At 39.7% G+C, this 22164-nt stretch overlaps 1 protein-coding gene and 1 long non-coding RNA gene across 4 annotated transcripts in view; both read right to left on the bottom strand.

Annotated features, from left to right (window-relative positions):
- Positions 1-81: 81 nt before the first annotated feature.
- Positions 82-3154, bottom strand: LOC112488106 (uncharacterized). Of its 2 annotated transcripts, none has more exons than XR_003051848.1 (3): positions 2402-3154; positions 1515-1638; positions 82-574 (listed from the first exon to the last, which is right to left on the bottom strand). It is a non-coding gene; the product is annotated as an uncharacterized LOC112488106 (long non-coding RNA). The 2 variants fall into 2 exon arrangements; XR_003051849.1 differs by having other exon boundaries at positions 84-574; positions 1515-1591.
- A 1202-nt stretch (positions 3155-4356) lies between these two features.
- Positions 4357-22164, bottom strand: part of ppp2r5b (protein phosphatase 2, regulatory subunit B', beta) — a 31123-nt gene continuing 13315 nt past the window's right edge. For both annotated transcript variants that reach the window (XM_008317554.3, XM_025059988.1), the window contains 12 exons: positions 19717-19913; positions 18629-18730; positions 17454-17546; positions 16957-17087; positions 16361-16420; positions 14510-14618; positions 12317-12370; positions 11514-11564; positions 11309-11428; positions 10959-11086; positions 10198-10299; positions 4357-8607 (listed from right to left, as the gene is read on the bottom strand). In XM_008317554.3, the coding sequence (XP_008315776.1) occupies positions 8379-8607; positions 10198-10299; positions 10959-11086; positions 11309-11428; positions 11514-11564; positions 12317-12370; positions 14510-14618; positions 16361-16420; positions 16957-17087; positions 17454-17546; positions 18629-18730; positions 19717-19913 (1376 nt within the window). In that variant the 3' untranslated portion in view covers positions 4357-8378. The remainder of the gene's footprint in view (positions 8608-10197; positions 10300-10958; positions 11087-11308; positions 11429-11513; positions 11565-12316; positions 12371-14509; positions 14619-16360; positions 16421-16956; positions 17088-17453; positions 17547-18628; positions 18731-19716; positions 19914-22164) is intronic.

The following is a 22164-nucleotide window of genomic DNA, read 5'->3' as shown; positions in this document are numbered from 1 at the left end:
TTATTTTAACTTTTGCAGGTTTCAGCTATGTATTCCAGTTCCAATGGTTTGTATTTGTAGCAAATAATTTGTTATCGTGGCTAACATATTTTAACTATATTCTATTTTGACAATGTGCTAGGCTAATGTTTTCAAGGCTCATTTTTACATTTGGTGAGTGGCTTTTTTAACGTTTTGGCTATTGACACACATTACTATGAATACATTTGAGAATTTCTTTCTTTTTTACTGTTTATAATAAATAATTTGCTATTAAGTCTAATTCGTATTTAGCAAGTCTATTTATTTGTCAATTTTCTGTTTTTGTTACAATTATCTTTGAAAGATTTAAAAACAGTCACAAAGTGCTGTCTTTGAGTGCAGTAATTATACCTCCCAAGTGTGGCAGCGCCCCCAACAGGCCTCTGTTGTGATGCGTAGCCCCTTGCAGCCAGGTTTCTGGGCCACAAAGGAGAACTCCCGCACTGCACAGCCTCGGAAGCCATGGAGGGTGGTTGACACGGCACTGCATATCACGGCTACCTTGGCAACCAGGAGGATGAGGAAAGGGAGTGGAGGAAGTTGGAAGTGCATGCTGGGAATGATGAATATACAGAGTGTATAAAAAGAAACATTATTCACCACAATATCAAGACACAGGTAGAAATAAGTTGTTGTTTTTTTCTTATGGAACCTAAAATTCAGAAAGAGTTGTTTTACTGCTGAAGAGTTTCGACTGAATGATATGACAGATCATATAATATAGACTCAAGTGACAAAATGTTTGATCGAATGTTTTACTGCTGAAGAGTTTCGACTGAAAGATATAACAGATCATATAATATAGACTCATAACTTATTGCAGACAATTCCCATCAGTCCAAGTTGATCAGTGTGACATAAGCATTAAGTCACACCTCCATCTGGTGTCTACTTTAGCCACTGCAGCCATTGAAGCGACGCAGTTATATTTATTATGAAAGAAATAGTAAAAATGAAATGAGAAAAAGAGAGAGAGAGAAAATACGGAAGGACAGAAAGAAGGAAAGAAAGCTAGGAAGGAAGGAAATAAGCCTTTAATATTTGATTTGGGAGTTCCTTAATATGACTTTATTGTACAGCAGCAGTTTTTCTCATTTGGTCTGAATCAGAGCATACTCTGGCCTCTAGTGTTATTGGAGACATCCGCTCAATTATTCTGCACACTGTCAAGCCGACTGCTTAAACTGCACTGAAACACATGGATTCAGCTTTAACAAAACAAACCACACAGATTAAAATACTTCCTGTGCATAGACAACACAACTCGAAATACCTGCAGAACTTCTAACGCAACAAAGAAAAAACTCACGCAGCACCACGAGTACACAAACTAAACTTCATGATTACTTTCTCTTCTTGCAACAATTCAAATAATTAAAATTAATCACACACGGTGCACTAAATGGTCTGAGATAGTGTATTGCCCAGACAGTAAATCATGCATATTTATCTTTTGTATAAAAATAGAATTGAAAAATTGGATTATATCTTACCTTTTAAGCCAGGAATCTTTTGCACTCCTAGGATCCTGTGTTTCTCTCTGCTCAAATAAGCGGTGAATGGAACCAATCTGTACTTGTTATTGTTTTTAGAAGGCCATTAGGGCGGACGGACACTCTGACATCATAGCAATTACAATGAAATACCATTAGAGACCCCGAGCCAAAAATAATGGGTACTCCCTGGAAAATGCTGATACTTGTCTATGTTGTCTTAACCCAAGCCTGTATCTCTCTCCGAGTGTGTGTGTGTGTGTGTGTGTGTGTGTCCTTTATCCAGCTAGTCAACTCCCAATGATGTCAACTTGACACTTGTGACAAAGGAAGAAAGTACAGAGAGAGACTACAAAGAAATCCTTAAACCCTCCAAAGCATTAAATAAATTAAACAAGACATTATTTGTTATGACTGTCATTTAGCTGCTGTTTCACTAGACAGGTCCATAGGGTTTCACATAAAAATGCATACAATTAGTGGTTGTTCCTCAAATTGTTGCAATATTATTATAATATTTAACCTGTGTATACATTTTAAAACAGAAAGGAAAACAGATTAAGGTTAAATTAGTTTAAATTTCCATTTATGTTTTCAGTTTTTAAAAAAGAAATATTCACTTACTCTTATTTTAACTTTTTTTGATTTTTCTGCTTTATTTCTTTGAATCCTCCCAGCAGTTTCAATGAATAAAGTGCACTTCTTTGTGTAAAATACAGTTTGACTCATATTCATTTAAGATTATTTAAGCGACTATGCCTTTAATTTAGATTCAATATCATTATTTACATTTTACTTTTATTTTAAATACACACTGATTTGATTTAGACACGTTCTGTCTCTGTGTGACGTAAACCCTTCCAATTTAAGTCCTTAAATCAACTAACCTTGTGCAATAGTTAGGGATGAGACAGCGTCTGTGGAGCTTATTTATGCACCCGGTTTCCTTCATTTCTCCGGCTGTGTTCACCAGAGGAGAGATGTCAGACGACACTGCACAATTTCTTCTTTTAGGTAGAATATTCTGGAACTGCATTGCACGGTCTCTGTATGCATTTCTATTGAGAGAATGCCACGCTTTAAAGCAGACATGGCCAGAACTTTGCACGTGAGCGAAGTCACAAACAGGAAATGATTGGAAACAGAGGGTGACGTAACGACGCAGGTCGCTGTGACGTCGGTTGAAGTTGCCACAAAGTTACGCAAAAGTGCGAGATTCTGGAGAGACTTTTTTAAAATTGTTGAATCAGACAACCAAAGCAATCGTGACGTCACGTGGACATTTTTGCGCTCTTTGGACACACGCTTTAATGGAATACACCTCGGTCACAGAGTGAACTCTTCAGACTTCGCCTTAATCTCTTCTTTTGTGTTTCAGACCCTAACCCCTAATCTTGGGGATTAGTCTGGAGTCATCTTTGCTTTGTGACTTGGACTCCTTACTGAAAACACTGAGGAACCGACAGCAGAGTTTTCTGAGTGACGCAGAGCCGTCTCTAAAATGTTGGTGCCCTAGACAATATTATGTGTCTGCATCCATCAACACACACTAACACAACTAAACATACGTGCCTGCATAAATAAAAACAAGTTTCACAGAAATTTTAAACCTCTTACACGATATAATCATAACAAGGCGCTATGGGTAAATCAATATGAAGTAAAAATGGAGTACATGTGTTACAAAGCCAGTTTGTCCCTAAGTCAATCGAAATGACACAAACAAAATGGTGCATTGTGCAGAACAGCTTATGGCCAGGTAAATGAAATAATGACAAAAGTATCAAATGTTCTTTTTGGTTTAATATTTTATAACAATTTGTGTTTGTTTTAAACTGTACTCTATGCATGTTTTTATGGCTTGTGGAGGGCCCCTCCAGCAGGTGGCACCCAAGGAAACAGCCTATGTGGCCTAGGTCAAGAGCCATTAGAGGAATCAGGATTTTCTCCTTCAAGTGACTCTGTAGCTCTAATTCAGTCTTCAACCAACCAATATTTTTCAGCTGTGTAATAACACCAGGCTTATCTTTGCTAAATGGACTTTTAATAATGCTTAATGTACATTTGGTGTGCGTTTGTATATTCATTTGTTCACATTGGTCTGTTTTATTAGTGATTCTTTTTATACTTTGTTATTGAAGCAACATATTTTAAGTCAGTTTGTCCACTTTCTGCACCCAAGTCACTAACAAAAGCCAAAGTCCACTAGGAAAAAGGTTTGTTTGAGTTAATTTCCTCAAAGTCTTACAAATAAGCAAATGCAGAAAGTTTCAAGCCACTGAGAAGAGATATAGTTAGATTTAAGATTAAACAAAGATTTTTTTATTGTTCTTTTAACTTATAAAGAAAAGGTTAAATCATAAAAGTTCAAGTTGAGTGTCTGTGAAATAGAATTAGCTTTGGGTAAAATACAACAGCAATCCTGAGTTAGTGACACACTGTGGAAGGCTGAGGATTTAAAATGCCAAACAAAACACAAAGGACTCTGCCCAAGAGGATTTGCTTTACAAATAAGCAAATGCAGAAAGTTTCAAGCCACTGAGAAGAGATATAGTTAGATTTAAGATTAAACAAAGATTTTTTTATTGTTCTTTTAACTTATAAAGAAAAGGTTAAATCATAAAAGTTCAAGTTGAGTGTCTGTGAAATAGAATTAGCTTTGGGTAAAATACAACAGCAATCCTGAGTTAGTGACACACTGTGGAAGGCTGAGGATTTAAAATGCCAAACAAAACACAAAGGACTCTGCCCAAGAGGATTTGCTTTTGTCCTAAAGAAGTTTTTTTTTTTTGAAAGACAGACAAAAACCTTGGACACACAAAAGACAGCACACACTCTTAGATAGTTTTTCTCAAAGTGAAGTTTCATTTTCATTAGCACATATTTTTTTTCTTCCATTCTACACCCACTGTAATGATACATACAGTAGTAAGCCTCTCTACATTCAAACCCCCTACCACTGTGTTGGTCCCCAAAATATACATCATCTTCTTCGTTTTCTGCCTCATCTTTCGCATCATCTCTAAGGTTTTTCTTCAGCACAACAAACACAGACCATTGGGCAAACAGTGCAAATCTAGAAACTGAGTGAAATTGCTACGTTATGCGGTTGAAGGTTTTTAATAACATCATATTTTCACTGTTACTACTGCTCTGACTTATTGCCATTCTATATCATCTATCTCTATGTCTTTTCTTTTCTTGTCCTGCTCCTGTATTTTTACTTTTAGTATCCAGGCTGGCTGTGTTCACCAGCTCCACTCACACCTCCGGTATGATTTAAAGCATTGGTTTGTATATGGTCAAAGTGACCACATGGAGGAGATGTGACCGTGAAGGCAGCTCCTGATGGCTGTCTGTGCGACCATTCCCTGTTCTCTACCAACACTCTCCTCTCGTGCTCTCACTCAAGTTCTCGAGCAGGTCTGTGATGAAAAGCTGTATTCCAACTGATCAATACCACTGATCAATTTAAATGGTCATTGGGATGTTTAGAAAGGTTGGACCAGCATCTACTGGCAGAATTCAGTGACAATCATGTGGTTTTAGTGAACAAGCAAATCAAATAAAAATAATCATAAAATCTCAAGCTCAGTTTATGACAGCAAGGTTGGGTCTATTTTGATTTGCCCGAGTCAAAACAACACTTGAAATCCAGTCTAACTGAATTTGCAGCTGAGTCACTTCATGGGGTCTGCACAAGTAATAAGCCACTGTTTTCACTAAGCTATCACTACACGCACAAATAAACCAATGAAAACTATAAATTGTATACAGTGATGGTACTAGGACAGACCAGGTGTCAGCAGACAGGTGAAAGCAGACAAGAACTGGGAAATGAATATAATCATGATCATGCTGTTTCTTCCCATGTAAGTTAGCCAGTTTACATGTTCTCCTGCACTCAACTCTTTGTTTCCTTCCCTTCTCCAACTCTAACTCTGGCGCCCCCTTAGGGAAACAAATCTTGCACTTTGAGAACCACTGCTCCAGTCTAACAAAATGCAGTACCATTTTATGATCGAATGACATGTCACCTCCTGACTCTTCCTGCATAAAAACTACATTTTTGGAGCATAAAAGTGAGAATACATTGCTCGTTACAAATTCAAATTATTTAATTACAAAATAGTCACTGCAGTTGATTTTGCATTTGTTGCAGAACCAAGTGAAGAAATGTAAATTGGTTTATGTGGAACAAATTGTAAATATAGCGCGTGTATATTTGTGTGTCACTCTGACTAAAAAAAATACATGTAAACATTACAGCTAAATGGATTTCAGAGCATTGTTGACTCAGGCATAATGTAAAGTAGGTGATTTTCGGGAAAAACTGCTGGTCTGAAAAGTTTCTGAATGTTTGGTTCTGAAGCAGGCAGTAAGTATCTCTGCGCATCAAGCGTAAGAAAAAAAAACAATCGTTTTGTTTTACGATACATTCAGATCCAAACCCTGTCCTTCTGGAAGGAGACAAGGATCGAGAGAGAAGTGTTTTCCCTCGTTCTGACACTCAGTCCTTACACATTTCCAATTTGCTTTTTCACTCACTGCTCACACACACACACACAAACATCCGCGCACACACAACCTTACCGTCATCTTCAAATAAAGTTACATTTCCTGATCAAATAGAAAATAAATAGCATCAGTATCAGTTTTCCACAAAAATGAACAAGATTATACAAAACCCAAGAAAGTAAACAACATAAATACAAAGCAAAAACAAAAATCATTTTTCATTAAATAAATGTACACAGAAAGTACCTTTAAGACAATGTGAATATCAAGGACGCAACAGGAGTAAAAACAAGAGTGTGGGTAACTTTTGAGTGTGACACCCACGTTTAAAAACACAGATTATCCTGAAAGAATGAAAATATTGCTAATTTTTTTTTCTATTTTTTTTCACCGTCTCTTTATGCTGTCACTCAATTATAGGAATCAGACAAGAATAAACAGATCTTTGTTGGTTATTATCATCATCATCATCATCATCATCATCATCATCATGATGCTGATCTGGCAGCACCAGATCAGCTGAGCCTTTAGGAACAGATGGCGTGGGATCAGAAGGCCAACTGGAATTTTGGCACTTTTCTCTTGGAATACAGTGTTTTCATTAATAATAAAACTTAAAAACTGGGACCCAGAAAAAATAAAAAATATGACACTCTGTATGTATTGCACAAAACCACGCTTAAAATTAAACATGTATAATTTCAGACTGGCAAAGGGTGGCACTGAACAGTGGTTACCTAATGGATTTGGAAGTATACTGATGTAAATGGGAAAAGCTGGAATATTTTCGCCAATATGCAAATAAAAGTTTTTGTCAGTTTTTGTGACAGGGTGTTTTATTGTCTGGTGTCTAAATATTACGTTATCTCTTTCTTTTATCCCTCGTCCCTTTTTATTCATTATTATTTGGATTTTTTAAACTGCATGGCTGTTATGTTTTTCAGTTGTCAAGAGCGAATACACTGAAGCTATTTTCTAATTAGCTTCTAACTATTTTCAAATTAGCTTTGCAATTGTTTGGAAATGTATTAAAGTCATCTGCAGGGGCTAGGTGAACGTTGTACAACATGTGATGTTGTGGGAATATGTCAAAATGACTTTATCCCCTTTCAACCAATGACACAGATTACTTTTAAATATTACATAGATGTTTTTAAAAATGTGTATTTTAAAATGAGAGAAAAGCCACCGCCGAAGTTCCAGTTGTTTCCTCCCCCTCCGTAAGGTCTGCTAAAGACTACAGTACTCCAGCTGAAGTTCAGCGCTCACACTACGGCCTCACACAGCTCCACCTTGGGTGATGTGATTACAGACTTCCCCTTTATGGAACCTGCTACACTAGTGTTCTTTCATTGTACACTACAGAAATATCCAGAGACATATGTATATATATATTTATATATATAAAAACATTATCATCATCATCAGTAGTACTTAGAGTAGAGTAGAGTAGTAGTAGTAGAGTAACAAGTAAGAAGAAGGAACATTATTGTACTTCATGTCGTCATCATCTTTATCCTTGGTTATTTAACCTGGAGGGACTTTAGATCGTTCTTGTCGTGTGGGACCAGACAGAATGGGAGTAGAGTTAGCGCCAGAACCAGCTGTGTGTGTGTGCGTGTATGTATACGTGTGTGTGTTTGTGGGTTTTTTTTTTTTAAATGTTGGTGCATCAATTACTCATTGTTGTTGTGTTACATTAGTTTGAATTGGATAAACTCTGAGTTGTTCTGTTTTCTCATATTTACAGATAATACGTGTGTGTGTGTGTGTGTGTACAGCGATAATATTGGGAACCTTTTGTGTGAAATTGCTTCTTTTTGTCAATAAAGTGTTGTGCTATCCACGCATGAACCGAGCATCTGTGACCAAAAGATGAATACCGAGCCACAGTACAGACTCAGGTTGATAAAATGCAGAGTGAAACAACTTGGACACATGATAAACTTGACAGTTTTGCACCAAAAGAGAAATTTCATCTCTTATCTAGAGGCAGAGCAGCTTTTAAGTACTGACCTGCAGTTAAATAGACAGTTAAACAGTCTGCACTGACGGTCAATATTTATCTTCTGATCTGCAACGTAAGACGTGTACAGCAAAAAAAAAAAAAAGTAAACCAGTTTCACACAAATCTCTCTGCTAAAAGGTGATATTTGTTTTCTCTTTTTTTTTTTACCTTGGATCAACGAGTCTGTGCTTTTAGATTTAAAAGCCACCTCCTCCATGATACAAGGTTAAAAGAATGTTGTACCTCTCTATCTCTGTCTCCCAGCAATTACACCACCAATGCCATGCCTTCTTCTTGTCCCTTAACCCCTGTGTTAACCGAATGCAGAAGAGCAGCACCTAGGTGGCGCTCTCCCCAGCTCCAGAGGAGGCCCCGCACGCTTTGGGCTCAGACTGGTTGGAGTGAGCCGTCTGCGGGGATGAAGGTGTGGGCGGGTCCCCTCGTTCTCCTCGCTCCTGGAGGTTGCGTTGGTTCCTGGCAGCCTCGGTGAGCATCTGCATGCGACGGTCTTGGTACTCCTCCAGACCTCGCCACAGCTCTGCTCGCTCCCTTTCTCTCTTCATCTCCCTATTGGTGGCATTGGTAGGAAAAGAAGAGAGGAAAAAAAAAGAATTAATGGAGACAAAGAAGTGGAGAAGTCAAGGGAAACAAATGAAGAAGCCATTAGAGCATCTAATGTCTGGAGGGAGGCACATTTGTATTTTTCTTACTCGTCGAGCAGAGGTTGTAGCAGTAATAAAAAGTATTCAGGTGTGAGATGAAGAGGAGAAGGAGAACACTTACAGACAAGATGAGGACTTAATCAACCGAAACCTAGAGCTGGCCGACTACACGGGAACACAGCCCTGAACATCCTGTAGTTTAGAGGGCTTACTCACATACACACGTCTCAAATTTGTTGACAATCTATTTCTATAGCCTCAGCTGACCGTAGAAAGACTACCTCAGAGACACTTTTTTGTCGTCTTTTACATTATATAATCAGTGTTCCTTTTGTGTGTATTTTCCAGGTAGTACATGGCAAAATATTAGGATTCTATTTTGATTATCACAAAGACTTAAAAACAACACTGACTTGTTCCAGGTGAATGTGTTGATATTATTGGCTGCCACCTAGTGGAAGGCTACTTTTGTTCTACTTGTGACTGTGGCATAGATGAACAAAAACAAATGATTAACAGTAAAAAAATGAATGGATTTCAGAAAAAAATAAGTGAAACTGAATCATTTTGACCTGATGATCTTTCAAAGCACAATGCATAGGAATCACTAGTGCAGTGGTTCTCAATCTGTGGTACATGTACCACCAGTGATACGCGGGGAAAATTCATATTTTCACATTTACATTTTCAATTGAATAAATCTGAAACATACCAATTAATATAACAGTTAAACCTAAACATCTTTGTAAACATCTCTCCTGTGGTGGAAGCTAACAGTGAAGGCCTCTGCTGCTGTATTCTAATGTTGGTCATCATGGTGGTACTCAGAGAGATCACTGTTTTCTCAGGTGGTACAGAGCATACCTTAAGGTCTTAAACCAGCCACAGACAGAGATTTAGAAGTAATCAGATTTGGGTATGATACACTTAAGTTTATACAATTTTGCCGTTTGTTATTATCACACAGGATATTGCTTTACATCAAGTATTTCTAACTTACTGCAACTGATGGATTAGCAGTACATGTATGTCTCATTTATAATATTTTCGTAATGGTTTAGGGCTTAGACAATAATGTGGTTTGTTCTTGAGAGAGTTTTTCTACACAGACTTGCTGCAGTTACCAGGACACTGTAGTTCTGCTCGGCAGGGCAGCCAATTACAGATTGAAGTGGGTAAAAACCTCACTGTGCCCTTTCAATCTTTATGCAAATTTACCTCTTAAAAGAACATGTTTTTATGAAGGTTGTTGTTCTCTGGGAGTATCTATTTTCTGAGTTTTTAGCAAGCAAGTGGGATCACGATGAGGTTGGTGTTAAATATCATGACCTCAGCGACACATACTTACGATATGAAGGCTAAAGTGGTGGCTAATGGAAGAAACACTGCTGAAAACATGACTTCACAACCCACTGTTTCCCTCTCTTCTCGTTGTCACCGTTGTGTTTCGGTGACACAAACACACGCAGACGTAAAGAGAGTGACTCATGCTCACTTCTGCTTCTCCACTTTGTAGGAGGCAGTGAGGTCATCAAACAGCTTGCTGTTCATCTCCATGAAGGTCTTCAGCACGTTGTAGATCAGAGACACGATGGTCCTGGAGGGGCGCACATAAAATATCATTCATCTCTTTGAAAGGATTAGATTTGACTCAGAGTCAGATGTTTGTGATATCCCGTCAATCAGTTAGTCACTGACATGCGCCTGTTAGCTATCTACTAGAAGCTAATAAACATCAAGGTGAGACACGGAATGATCAGGAGCTTTCTGAGTATTACTATAAATACAACGCTACATGACACTCAGTAACAAAAGGAGGAACAGTGGTTTCAGTACTTCCCTGTATTAGTCGCTGTTGCTAGAACATTTCTGGGTTTGCATAGGAATAGCTACTGTAGCTAAAGACAGTGTGTGTAGAAACACTAAAAACACATCCCAAAAAACTCCACCTCCACAAGTGTCACAAATCAGTGTCACAAAGGACAGAAAAAACTCTAGTGTTAGCTTCCTAGCATTATGGAGTGTTTGTGCAGCTGTCAGGTGAGATAACATTAAGCCACAGTTCTGTGATTTTTAATTGTCTGTGGCGCTAAGAGAAAAGATACTTCACACAAAACTGCACACAACACCAAGTGGACAAGCGTTTAAATGTGGCCTCTTCTGTTCACAGCGCTGATGAAGGTCAAGGCTACGCCCAAAGCGAGAAACATAATATTTGACTGAACGAGTGTGGTGGTGCTGGGACATGACACTGACTGGTTCCAGTGCTCCTTGGAGACTCTGTAGAGCGTGGCAAAGACCAGAGGCAGGATGACTTGACAGTTCTCTTCTATCAGACTGAGGATGTATTCGTTGTTCCAGAAGTAAAGAGCCCGCTCCGCTACCTAAGGCACACACACACACACACACACACACACAAACACAAATATTTAATGAAGAACACACATCATTTAGCACCTGTCGTGTCTTCTGCGGCTGTGAGTGTTTAGTATGTGAATTTATGTGTCATTTCATTTCATTTTTGGAAAACAAATCTTAACGGTGTGAGGCAATGAGTGTAAATCAGCAACAGTTTAAAGCAGATGAAAACATGGAGCGGTGCTGACCTGGAAATGAGGGCTGGAGATACAGGCTGCGATCTCTTTGAAGAGCGGCTCCTGGACCCTGATGAACTGAGAGGGTTCAATCACGTCCAGGATCTCCTCGATCTCCCCCAGGAACATCACCTTAACAGACAAAGGATTTTTTTTTTTGCAGATCAGGATAAACCTTTAGGATTGTCCAAGTATTTCCTTGCCTCAGCTCCCTCACCTCTTTCTGCGTGCAGGTTTTTGGCCAGTACTTAAGCAGCCCTCTGATAATCTGCAGAAGAGAGAAAAAAAGAGAATAGGGAGTAAGAAGATGTGGCCATTAGTTCCGCAGGAAACTGGCTGTCATCCATTTGTACCATCTCCATTAACTGTGAGCTTCACTCTCAGGCCAGTGTATTAAGAGAAGTGCAGTTAACTTCCTACTGAGAACTGTTCGTATGCTACTGGTGTGGTACCGATACAGTCCTTGTACTGTTAAAAGCCCATTCAAATTATTCATGCACAGCGAAGCAACCAGTACAAATACAAAGGGACCTGGACACATGCATTCAGACAGACTGATGGGTTCCCCTTGTACCGTGTGTTGCCTGGTCTGACATTACGATGTACAAACCAAATGGCTATTAATGGTGATACTATTTTTAAAAATAACAACAACAACAGTAATTGTTAGTTCAGTGAATTGTTGGGACTATTATTTATAGCTAAACACACAGCGAAAAAATAACTCAATAACTCAATAAGAATGCACCAAGACCCATAATAATATTAGTATCAGGCCTGATACTTGTGTCTTGTGCCGATCAATGGACCGATCGGCCAGTGTTGTGTGTTTTCTCAATTCATTTTGGCGTCTCAATGCCCTCGTGTGTGTGAAGTTTATTTAAATAGGTCAACAATGGCAGCAGTTTGGAGGATAATCTTTACAGGTGAAGCTTGAAACACATGCAACGATGCTGAACAGGCTCAAATGAACTCATGGATCAATCAACCTGATTAGTGGATCACATTTGGTACACTTACATATTCAGTGACTGTCGCATCTTTCTCCATGAACTGCACCACACAGTAGGCCAGCTGTAAGCACAGAGCACAGGAGGTTAGTACACACACACACACACACACACACGCACACACACACACACCCTGGAGCTGTCAGGGAGACAGAGGGATCTCTCAGCAGTTATCCCTGAGGATTAAAGACTGCTTTAGATTGGACAGACAGGTTTTCCAAGGGGAGCCAGTATAGTGCAAGTGCATGTGTGTGAGAGTGTGTGTGTGTGTATACGTGTAAATTTCTACATTAGCTCTTGTGTGATTTGAATTCCTAACCAATTCTTCTTTGAATGTTTGAAGGGTTTTTATATATTTGCGCCCTCAAGTGGTCTAAGAGCGCATGTGTGTGTGTCTGTGTGTCTGTGTGTGTGTTTGTTTTGGGGTTGCCCCCTTCAACCATGAACCTGTTGTCGTGGCAAAAATGAACCGTGGTGGCAGTGTGTATGTGTGTCTGTTTACTCGGAATAAGTGATGTCACACACACACACACACACACACACACACACACACACACACACACAGTGCCCTCGGGGTAAAGTGAGATAAAGTTTGGAACTCTCCTGGAGTTGCCTCTGTCTCTTCTCTACTTGACCTGTCACTCACATAATTACAGTACATTTCCAGTCTGTCAGTTAAAGATTCTTTTTTTAAATATGTTGAACACGAACCTACTAAATTGAATGACATGAATGTGGATTAGTTTGTGGTACATTCTCTTGGTTTATTTTGCTGGTATTTCTTCGTTGGTCTCACTCTTAACTCTCTCCGTTGTCTCATCATAAATTGTTATAATTCCTATCACTACACTGTGACCACGTGGATACAAATCAGGGGGCTGGAGGGCTAAAAGAAGTTGCTGCTGAGAACAGGGATGTTGAACATGACTAAAAAAAGAAAACAGGAAAAAGATGAGGATTAAAATAAAGGTGCTGAGCAGTCATACTATTTCTGGCCTTAGTGAGGTATTAAAGAAACAGCTCAGGGCAAATACGCTGTCTTTTTTTAGGCTTAAACCTGTAAGTCAATGTCACCTGCATGTTAATTTGGTGAATTGTTATGCGTATATTATTTACATTGTTATTTATCATCAGGCCATGGCAAACTGAAATTTTGAATTCTCAGTAGATGATAATCTGTAAATGTTTTAACACCGAGCAGCAGAATCTGCTAATAGAGCATTATCTGAAATGTTTAAATAATGAATAGGGAAAAACAAAAGTCTCTGTGTGGCTGTTTCAGTCAAATTATTTTGGTCCACGGTACACAGACAGATCAGAACCTCATTAAAACGGAACACAGAAAGTATTAGTCAGAATTTTACTCTGCTTTCTTTAAAAACACAAAGATATCAAAAACAACAAGACAACATGTGTTTGTTTCTGTCCTTAATACAAAAAACAAATGGGCTTAATTTTTACCTTACATTTCGCTCACCTTATGTAGATGATGTGTAATTTGCTGTTGTAACATTAGCTGATCTTAATTTTAGATTAAAGAGGCAGAGGCAGCACCAGGCACAGCATCTGTATCTGCTGTGAAGGTGAGACTGTGATATTAAGGCACTGAAATGGGTCACTGTGTCCTACTGAGAGCAGCGCTGCTGTCCACCAGCAGTGTCCTCCTGACCCTGTCAAAGTGGGCATCTGTGTGTGTGTGTGTGTGTTCAAGTATGTGTGTGAACCACAGGGAGACAAGACAGGGAGGAGAAATGTAGGGCACACTGATGCCCCTGAATACTAACACACACTGCCATCAGTGAACTTGACACACACACACACACACACAGAGTTCTGGATGTGAAGGTTGAAGGACCAACCTGCATAACTAAGCAAAGTACTATACAGATTAAATACCTCCTCCCATACTGAAACACCTTCCTTCTTTGCACAAACTCACAAAAAACAAACAAACAAAAAAACACATTATCCTATTGAAAGGTGTGTGAATCTTCCTATGCTTGGCTCAATTCTGCTTCCTAGTGGCAGGTGTGGCACACTGCAGAAACTTCTACTGCTTCATGTTCTTTTACACTTGACGTCAAAAGCGATAAGTACTGTCCAGATGGATAAAGATGAGTGATAACTCAGTGATAATGAGTTTATAAAGATGACAGCTGTGGAACTTTTTTTGTTAGTTAGATGTGCAGGGTGAGTCTCTGACCTGTGCGTGGAAAATGGAGAGAGACTTTGCTGTGTGCAGCGGGATGAGGACTCGAACCAGGAACTGCTTGTGTTCCGCCTTCAGGGGCAGAGCAAATCCATTGATGATGCTGGAGAAGGAAAAATATATAACAAACAAGACAAAAATACAAATGTGAAAAAAAAATTCAGGAACACAACAAAAACTCATTCTCCTCAAAAATAACTAACTAGATTTAAACATACAGGAAGTACAACTAAAAATCCTGACACATGACACTGAGTATATATAATTAAATTAAATGAAAATAAAGTCTCCATTTTTTTCCCAAACCCATATATATCAGTATAATGGATTTAAATTTGACCAGAGACATGATGTTGGTTTTGACAGCTGTATTTAACTTCAAAGTACTACATAATACTGAGAGTTGTATTTGATTTCATAGTAGTATTAAAATAAAGGAGTGACTGGACAAACGTGTGATCCACTCCACTGGTCACTACTGTACAGACAGGTCATTCAGCTGCCTACAGATGTAAGTCATGGCCAAGTGAAGCCACACTCTCAGCTGTTTGTCTCTTTAATAGCAGCCTCTGTGCATCACTCACTGATACAAACACTATCTGCCTGCCTTTGTTTTCAAACTACTTCTTCATGGACTTAATAGAGAAATAAAAATCCGCAGTAATATCTCTCCCTGCTGTTTCTCTAATCTGTCTCTCCGCCTCCCTCTCACCTTTTTCTGAATACCACTGTCTTCTCTCTCTCACACACACACACACTCTCATCCTGTACCATGTATCCTCTCCCACCGATCTCATTCTCTCTGTGTGTGGGAGGAGCTATAAATACCTCTGTTACCACCAACATGAATACAAACCTCTCTCCCTCTGTCCTCTCTTCCTCCCCTTCTTCCTACGTATCCTCTCCATTCTGACTCACTGAATGGTCACTCTGTCACCCTCTCTCCATCTCCCCTCCTCCCGGTCCGTCTCATCCCTCCTTTCTCACCTTAAAATCACCTTTCTCTCATGGTCGCATGTGATTGTTTGGCAAAACTAAAACACCCTCATGCGACTACGAACGTCTGACCCTGGAAGACTAAAGAGTTTCAACAATGAATATCTTCAATTCTTTATCACTATGTAGGTGTTATTAGTACTACATCCTGGCAACAAACAGCCCAAAACAAACAACGTTGTTTACACCAGTGTTAGTTGGACTTAGTCTTTTGACTCAACTGTAACTTTAGTTTTGAATATGTCGTTCTCATAATACCATCTTACGATAAGTACATATGGAAATAGCCATGACAGCAATAGTAAGATGTTGACAAGCGAATGTGTCATTTTCACTTCATATCTTAAGCAGATTATTTCATTAACACATGGGTTTGTTTGGTAAATCTCAGGAGAATATGTCGGCAAATAACACAATAAATTTGTCGCGTTCTTTTCTCAAACGACGTTTCACACGGCGTTAAAAGTAAAATGGGTCCACATATCGGTACTGATGGACGTGTTTAGGTCACGCCTTTTCATACACTAACTAGATTATCCCCAGTCATCTGTTTATTTTAGTAATGGACCCCATGTTCACTATGGCTGGCTCTGATTGGCTCTATCCTCTTTTGTTCCATTCATCTACATGACATGACCGATCATCAACACATTTTTTCATCTTGTTTTTATGAATGCATCAAATAGTTTGTCATCGTCATAATCCAATTCAAATGTAATCTTCAATGAGTGTTGAAAAAAGGTGAATGACTCAGTATTTTTGGCTAAAGTCGATGAATATAAACCTGGTTCAAGCCAGTAGCAAATCTTTCTTTTTACATGCCGTGTGTGGTTTTGTGTGGACACAAACCTGCCGAGGATTTCCAGCAGCTCCGCGACTCCATTGAAGTGCTCAGTTTCGTAAATGAACCTGGAAATGCAGACAGAGAAATAAAACAAGCTTTACAACAAGAAAAAATATACATTTGGATTTTTTAATGGTTAATTTAGACCAAAAATTAAAGTTAAGATGTGAAATGTTGACAAACTCCTAATCTGAACATCTCAGCTGTGTGAAAATGGCATACAATGCCATTTTTAAATACATAATTATACAGTTTTGGCACACCTCTTTTCTTTTGTAAGTATTTTGAAATAAATATAAAATTAAAAATAAATATTAAAAATAAAAAATATAATAAATAAATATAAAATAAATATATAAAAATTAAAGCAGTTCTTCCAAAAATCTAACATTTTATCAGAGGTGTTCAGAATTATCAATGAACACGATAGTTTGTACGAACAGTTTTTTCTACACTAACCTTGAAAAAGGTTCACGTGAGTGAAAAATATATTTTCTATTCTTATTCATTACATGAAATGAATGGATATAATGTCATTACAGCAAATTTAAGTCCTGTAATTTAGGTCCTGTACACTAGGGGAAAAGATGGCAGCACGTACCTGAGGAAAATGTTGTTGATTTGTTTGCGGATGTAGGCTCTGAGACCCAGTAGTTTTCCATAGACACGGTGCAGGATGGTCTTTAAGTACTCCCGCTCCCTGGGGTCCTCGCTGTCAAACAGCTCCAGGAGCTGTACACACACACACACACACACACACACACACACACACACTTATTAGATAATTACAGACACTAATACAGCATGCATTCACTTGCAACTGCATTCATTCTCTGCCCTGATCACAACAGCAGACTCCAGCCTATTAATTATTCGACCTTAACACAGACATCCTCTTTTTCTGCTGCCTTAATTGTAAAAACATGTTGCGGTGGCACAGCTAACGTTAATCACGTTAACAGTTCTGTCTCCCAAAGATATAATTGTGCCTTTGGTGTGTGCTTATCAAAACCTAGTTATCAAACCACAGCCAGCATTTAAAATATGCTGTTGAAGATGTTTCTTGACAGAAAAAGAAAGAAGAAAAAAATCCAAAACCTGTAGGACAAACTTCTGGTCCACGTAACGTTTGGCCATAGAGGGCTGGAAGTCCGGACTCTCCAGGAAACGCAGGAAAAACTCATACACCAGCTGCCAAAGAGAAAAAACACAAAAGCATAGAGGAGCAAAATTAAGAAGCACATTTATAATAAGTACATTACCATGCCGGAGTAAACAGCTGTCCCTTTTAAATGCAATGCTAACAAATGGTTCAGAAATCTGCCCCGGCAACAATGTTAGCTACAATGCTAGCTACAGACAGCATGTTTAAAATAGACATTTCCACATTCTCTTTAAATAACATTTTTTTGAGACTTTGAGATGATCAAGGCCACACTGCACGATTCATCCCGGCTTCGCAAACCAGAAGATCTTAAAAGGTCACACTTTATACCAGCTGAGCAACAAAGGGATGAGCGTCAAGAATTTCATGCATATACTTTGACTCATCAGTCCCGGAAGGTACAGCAGTGACTGTATGCTACACTAAAATGTCACCTGCGAACCTTTAAAGGTTCTTCGGGAGTCCCTTGTGATTCAGACGAAGACAAGTAGCTGCGCACAGAATATAGCAGCGTGGTGCATTTGGTTAGACTTTAATGGATTAGAGGGCAGACCCTCTGATTCCCAACCACTGGGTTGAGGCACATTAGCGTGCTGCGAGATATCATTAGATATGAAGCAATAACCTTAGTGAATAACCTAGGTGTCAGCAGATCGCCATTCAAACTTGAAAAAGAGAGGGACTCACAGCTATTGTAGAAGATCTTTATGTGTGTCTCTTCAAGTATATCAGCATTGTGTTCAACTAAACAGGCACAGGTTTTACACTAAGACCTTTGAGACATTTTCATCTGCTGCTGCACTGTGGGAATCCTAATGTCAAGTTTGTGCCATGGCCCCTTAAAGGATTCGGCAGCACTGATGCAGACCACCTTTCTGGATAAGGTGTGTATTTCTCAGGACTGCATTTTGTCTCCCTTTAATAAACTCGGGGAATGTCTACCAATCCCAAACAGACCTTTGAAGAAAGAGGCCAAACACAACAGATTCCATCTCAGGTCCAACAACAACTGTCCATTTCTCTCATTTCAACTGCAGGTGGAGTGAGAGTAAAGTGTCATTATGTGATCAGATCCTCATTGAGAAGAATGAGTTTGTACATAACGTACCTGCAGATGAGGCCAGGAGGCTTCAAGTGTTGGTTCATCTTCCTCAGGGTCAAATTCCGGATTCTCACTGGGAGGCAGAGTCCGAAAGATGTTCACAGAGATCTGGGAATGGAAGGGAACACGACCATAATGTTCACTTTGAATAGTTTCACACTTAAACAAAAGCATGTGTGATGTCGGTGGCTCTTCGCTGTACTACTCATTCTTTGTAGATTTGATATCTGCATGGATTTCTAACAGCCTGATTAAGAAGGTCTTTTTGTTACTGTAGTGACACGACAACTTTATGGCTACACCCTGCAGCAATTCACGAAGAAACAGGTCAGTACAGTAAAACATACTGCAATACCACCACCAAGATACCAGGACTTTACTAGAACTGTATTATGTAATACCTGAATGACTAGAGGAGTACACCATTTGGACTTTGTAATGTTTAACAAATCACTTTGTCTCCCCAAGGAAATAAAAATAACTTAGGCTTTCATACAATACCAGTAGGTTTAGGAGACAAACTTTGGATAAATATTTTTGCTCTGTACAAAGAACTTTGAAAATATTCAAAAGCATGAGGTATTCCAAATGAGTCTAACGCTGCTTTTATTTCATCTGTATGCCGTCTTCGCCTTGTTTATCTTGGACCGAGTCGTAAAAGTTTCCTATGGAGACAGTAAAGGTAATCGTAATCGTGTCTGTCACCTTCATCCTCCACTGCTCTTTCTTTCCTGTTGTTGTCTGCCCTCTTGAGAATCTCCGGAGCTCCCCAGAGGGATACCCTCATGCCAACCTGTCTTCTTTCCCTTTTCCGTCCCTGCTTCCTCCTCTTCCTCAACTCATCTCTCCCTGTACCATGTGTACACCCTCTGGGTGTTGCACTGGATGAGGATTGATTCATCTGAAGAAATATATTTCTGGCTCCCTGTATTTCTCTTGGCTTGGCTATCGATCTATTTGCTCGTCCACCACAACCACTCTTTGTCACTGTCTTTGCCTGGATGATGGCGATTGTTTGATTGTGTTTGCTTTGGAGAAAAAAAAAACACCTCAGCATTTACTCTTGTTTTTCTTTCCCCCTCCTTCCCTCCTACCATCTTTATAGCCTCTGGGTACAGAGGCTCTATGAGGACTCCTCTGCTGGTGGCCACACTCTCGACCAGCTCGTTCAGCGCCGCACGTTTGATCTCCTTTCCCTTCAGGTCTGCAACGCAGTCCAGGAAATCAAACAGCACGCAGCACTGCTGCAGCTTCTTGCAGAAAAGGTCGTGTAACTCCGCCACCGGGGCATCTACGGAAGAACAAAAATATGCAAATGAGAAGGTGAGAGAGGAGAATCAGCCGAATCTGAAGGTGCTGAAAGATTTTAGAGGAAGATGAAGTACACCGAGATGTGTGTGTGTGTGTGTGTGTGTGTGACCATATTTCTCTGGAGAACACACTGGTTCACACCTCCACATGTAATGTACTGGTCAGCAGTTACACACCACCGTCCTCCAGAGGCTTGTGTTGTATCTCTGTCCCATTACCTGTCAGATCCACTCTACAGACCCGTTCATCTCCATGAAGACAGAAAACCTGCTGCCGGCCGTCAGATTAAAACCCAGCACCTCTGAAAATTCCACTTTTTTGCGGATGTGGAAAAAGTGGTCGATGCCTCGTGGAGCACTGAACTGAGGCACAATAGATTTCAATTTGAACCTGAGGGATGCTGGAGGGTGAACCCCAGCAGCTCTGCCTGTACGCTGCAGGAAAGCAGTTTAGAAGTGAAGAGAGTAAACACCATAATAGACATGTATAGGTCGAGGCAGCAGCCAGATGGGAATGCCGTGGTCTTTGTCGACACAGATGATTAACGACTCAATGAGGCGGTAAATAATATCCAGATTTGAGCTCTTCGTACAGTGTGCATGGGGCTGGTGACAAACATATTAATTGAGATAAATGATAAAGAGTGATCAGCGCCAGTGGTCATCGAGTTAGTGCCCCCTGCAGAGAAGGTGCACCACACACTGTGTGTGTTTTACATTTAAAGAGGTTCATTTCTATTAATTAACTTGCATTCATTGCAGAGAAGAAAAAACAAGCAATTAGTGTCTTAAAATCTGTCCATTGCAATGCGTTTTAGAAAACTATAAAGGTATCCTTTAATCTGTCCTTAGATCCTGTAGCACAGGAGTGTCAAACTCATTTTCACCGGGGGCCACATCATCAATTCAGTTGCCCTTGAAGGGCCAGTTGTAAATGGAAGACTGTATAGATCAGGGGTCTCCAACCCTCGGTCCACGGACCAGTATCGATCCATAGATCATTTGGTACCGGGCCACAGTGAAAAAATGTACTTAATTTTTACTAATTAAAGTAAAAATTAGGTTAAGAAACTCTACTGCATGAAGGTTTTTAAGCTCCCATGGGCCACACAAAACGGCTTGGTGGGCCGCATTTGGCCCCCGGCCCTTGAGTTTGACACGTATGCTTTAGCAGTAGAAGGACGTTGGTGGACTGTCCAGGAAACTGAGCTTTGCTCCCTGTGATTTGTGGCGTTACTGGCGTCAAGTGCATCACAGTTAGAATTCAATTAATTAAACAAAGCTTTTATTCAGGGAAATCCGTGTGGATTAGTAAATAAATACTAAACTCCTTCTCCAGTTTGTTTAGTCATAAAATAAGCTGGCTGTTGGTTTTAAATCCGGGACAACAAGTGATCCAAAGAATAAGCACATTTTTGAAAAATATACATGGTATATACATTCTACTTCGAAGGTGAAAAAGAATTGCTATAGTGGACACAAGATAGGAAGAAGGTGAGAACACTAGATACACACTAAAAACACACAAAGAACCATGAAGAAAAACTGTCCAATGATGGACGTCACATGGTTTTCTTTTACACTCGTTTCCTCATATAGTGCTGAATCACAACAGGCTGTATGCTGCCGCTCAATGCACATGCCACTTTGAACACACAGTCTGTCCCTGTCAGTGCGAAACAATACGCCTCCTCCAGGAGCACACGGTGACTGGGCAGCCGTCTAGACTAACTGGGAAGGATCATCCAGACATACACTTCCCAGGATAGGGATTAGATGTGAGGTGGGAGACACTGCAGGGGGCAGAGGTCCTGACTGGAGCTCATTCAGCCCCAAACCTTTTCACCTTTTGTGGACACACTCAGTACCATCTGCTCCATTTGCCACAGAATTGCAAAAACTATAAGTCTGTTTCCAGCTTGACGTGACAGACACTCTTTACCTCTACTTGTACCAGACATCACCGCCAACTTTATCAGTCTTTGCTCTGATTTTATTCCTGAAAGGCATTTATTCCTTGACAGTGACTCGACAGTTGTGAGATGAAGACATTTTCTTTTTTTTATAGTTCTTGTCATAAAAAGCAGGTTTTGAAAGACATAAAAATCAAAAATAAGTCTAAACCCGTTGATGTCACTCCACTACCATGTTGTACCACGCTGAATCTTTTCTTCACTCCTCTGTTTCCTGCTTTACTTTTCACTAATCTACTATTCAAATCCTTCCCTGAGT

The sequence above is a fragment of the Cynoglossus semilaevis genome, chromosome 1 (genome assembly GCF_000523025.1).
Source record: "Cynoglossus semilaevis isolate Cse_v1.0 chromosome 1, Cse_v1.0, whole genome shotgun sequence".
NCBI lineage: Eukaryota > Metazoa > Chordata > Actinopteri > Pleuronectiformes > Cynoglossidae > Cynoglossus > Cynoglossus semilaevis.
The sequence above is the reverse complement of the archived record's forward strand: the minus strand, read 5'-3'. Positions and strand labels throughout refer to the sequence as shown.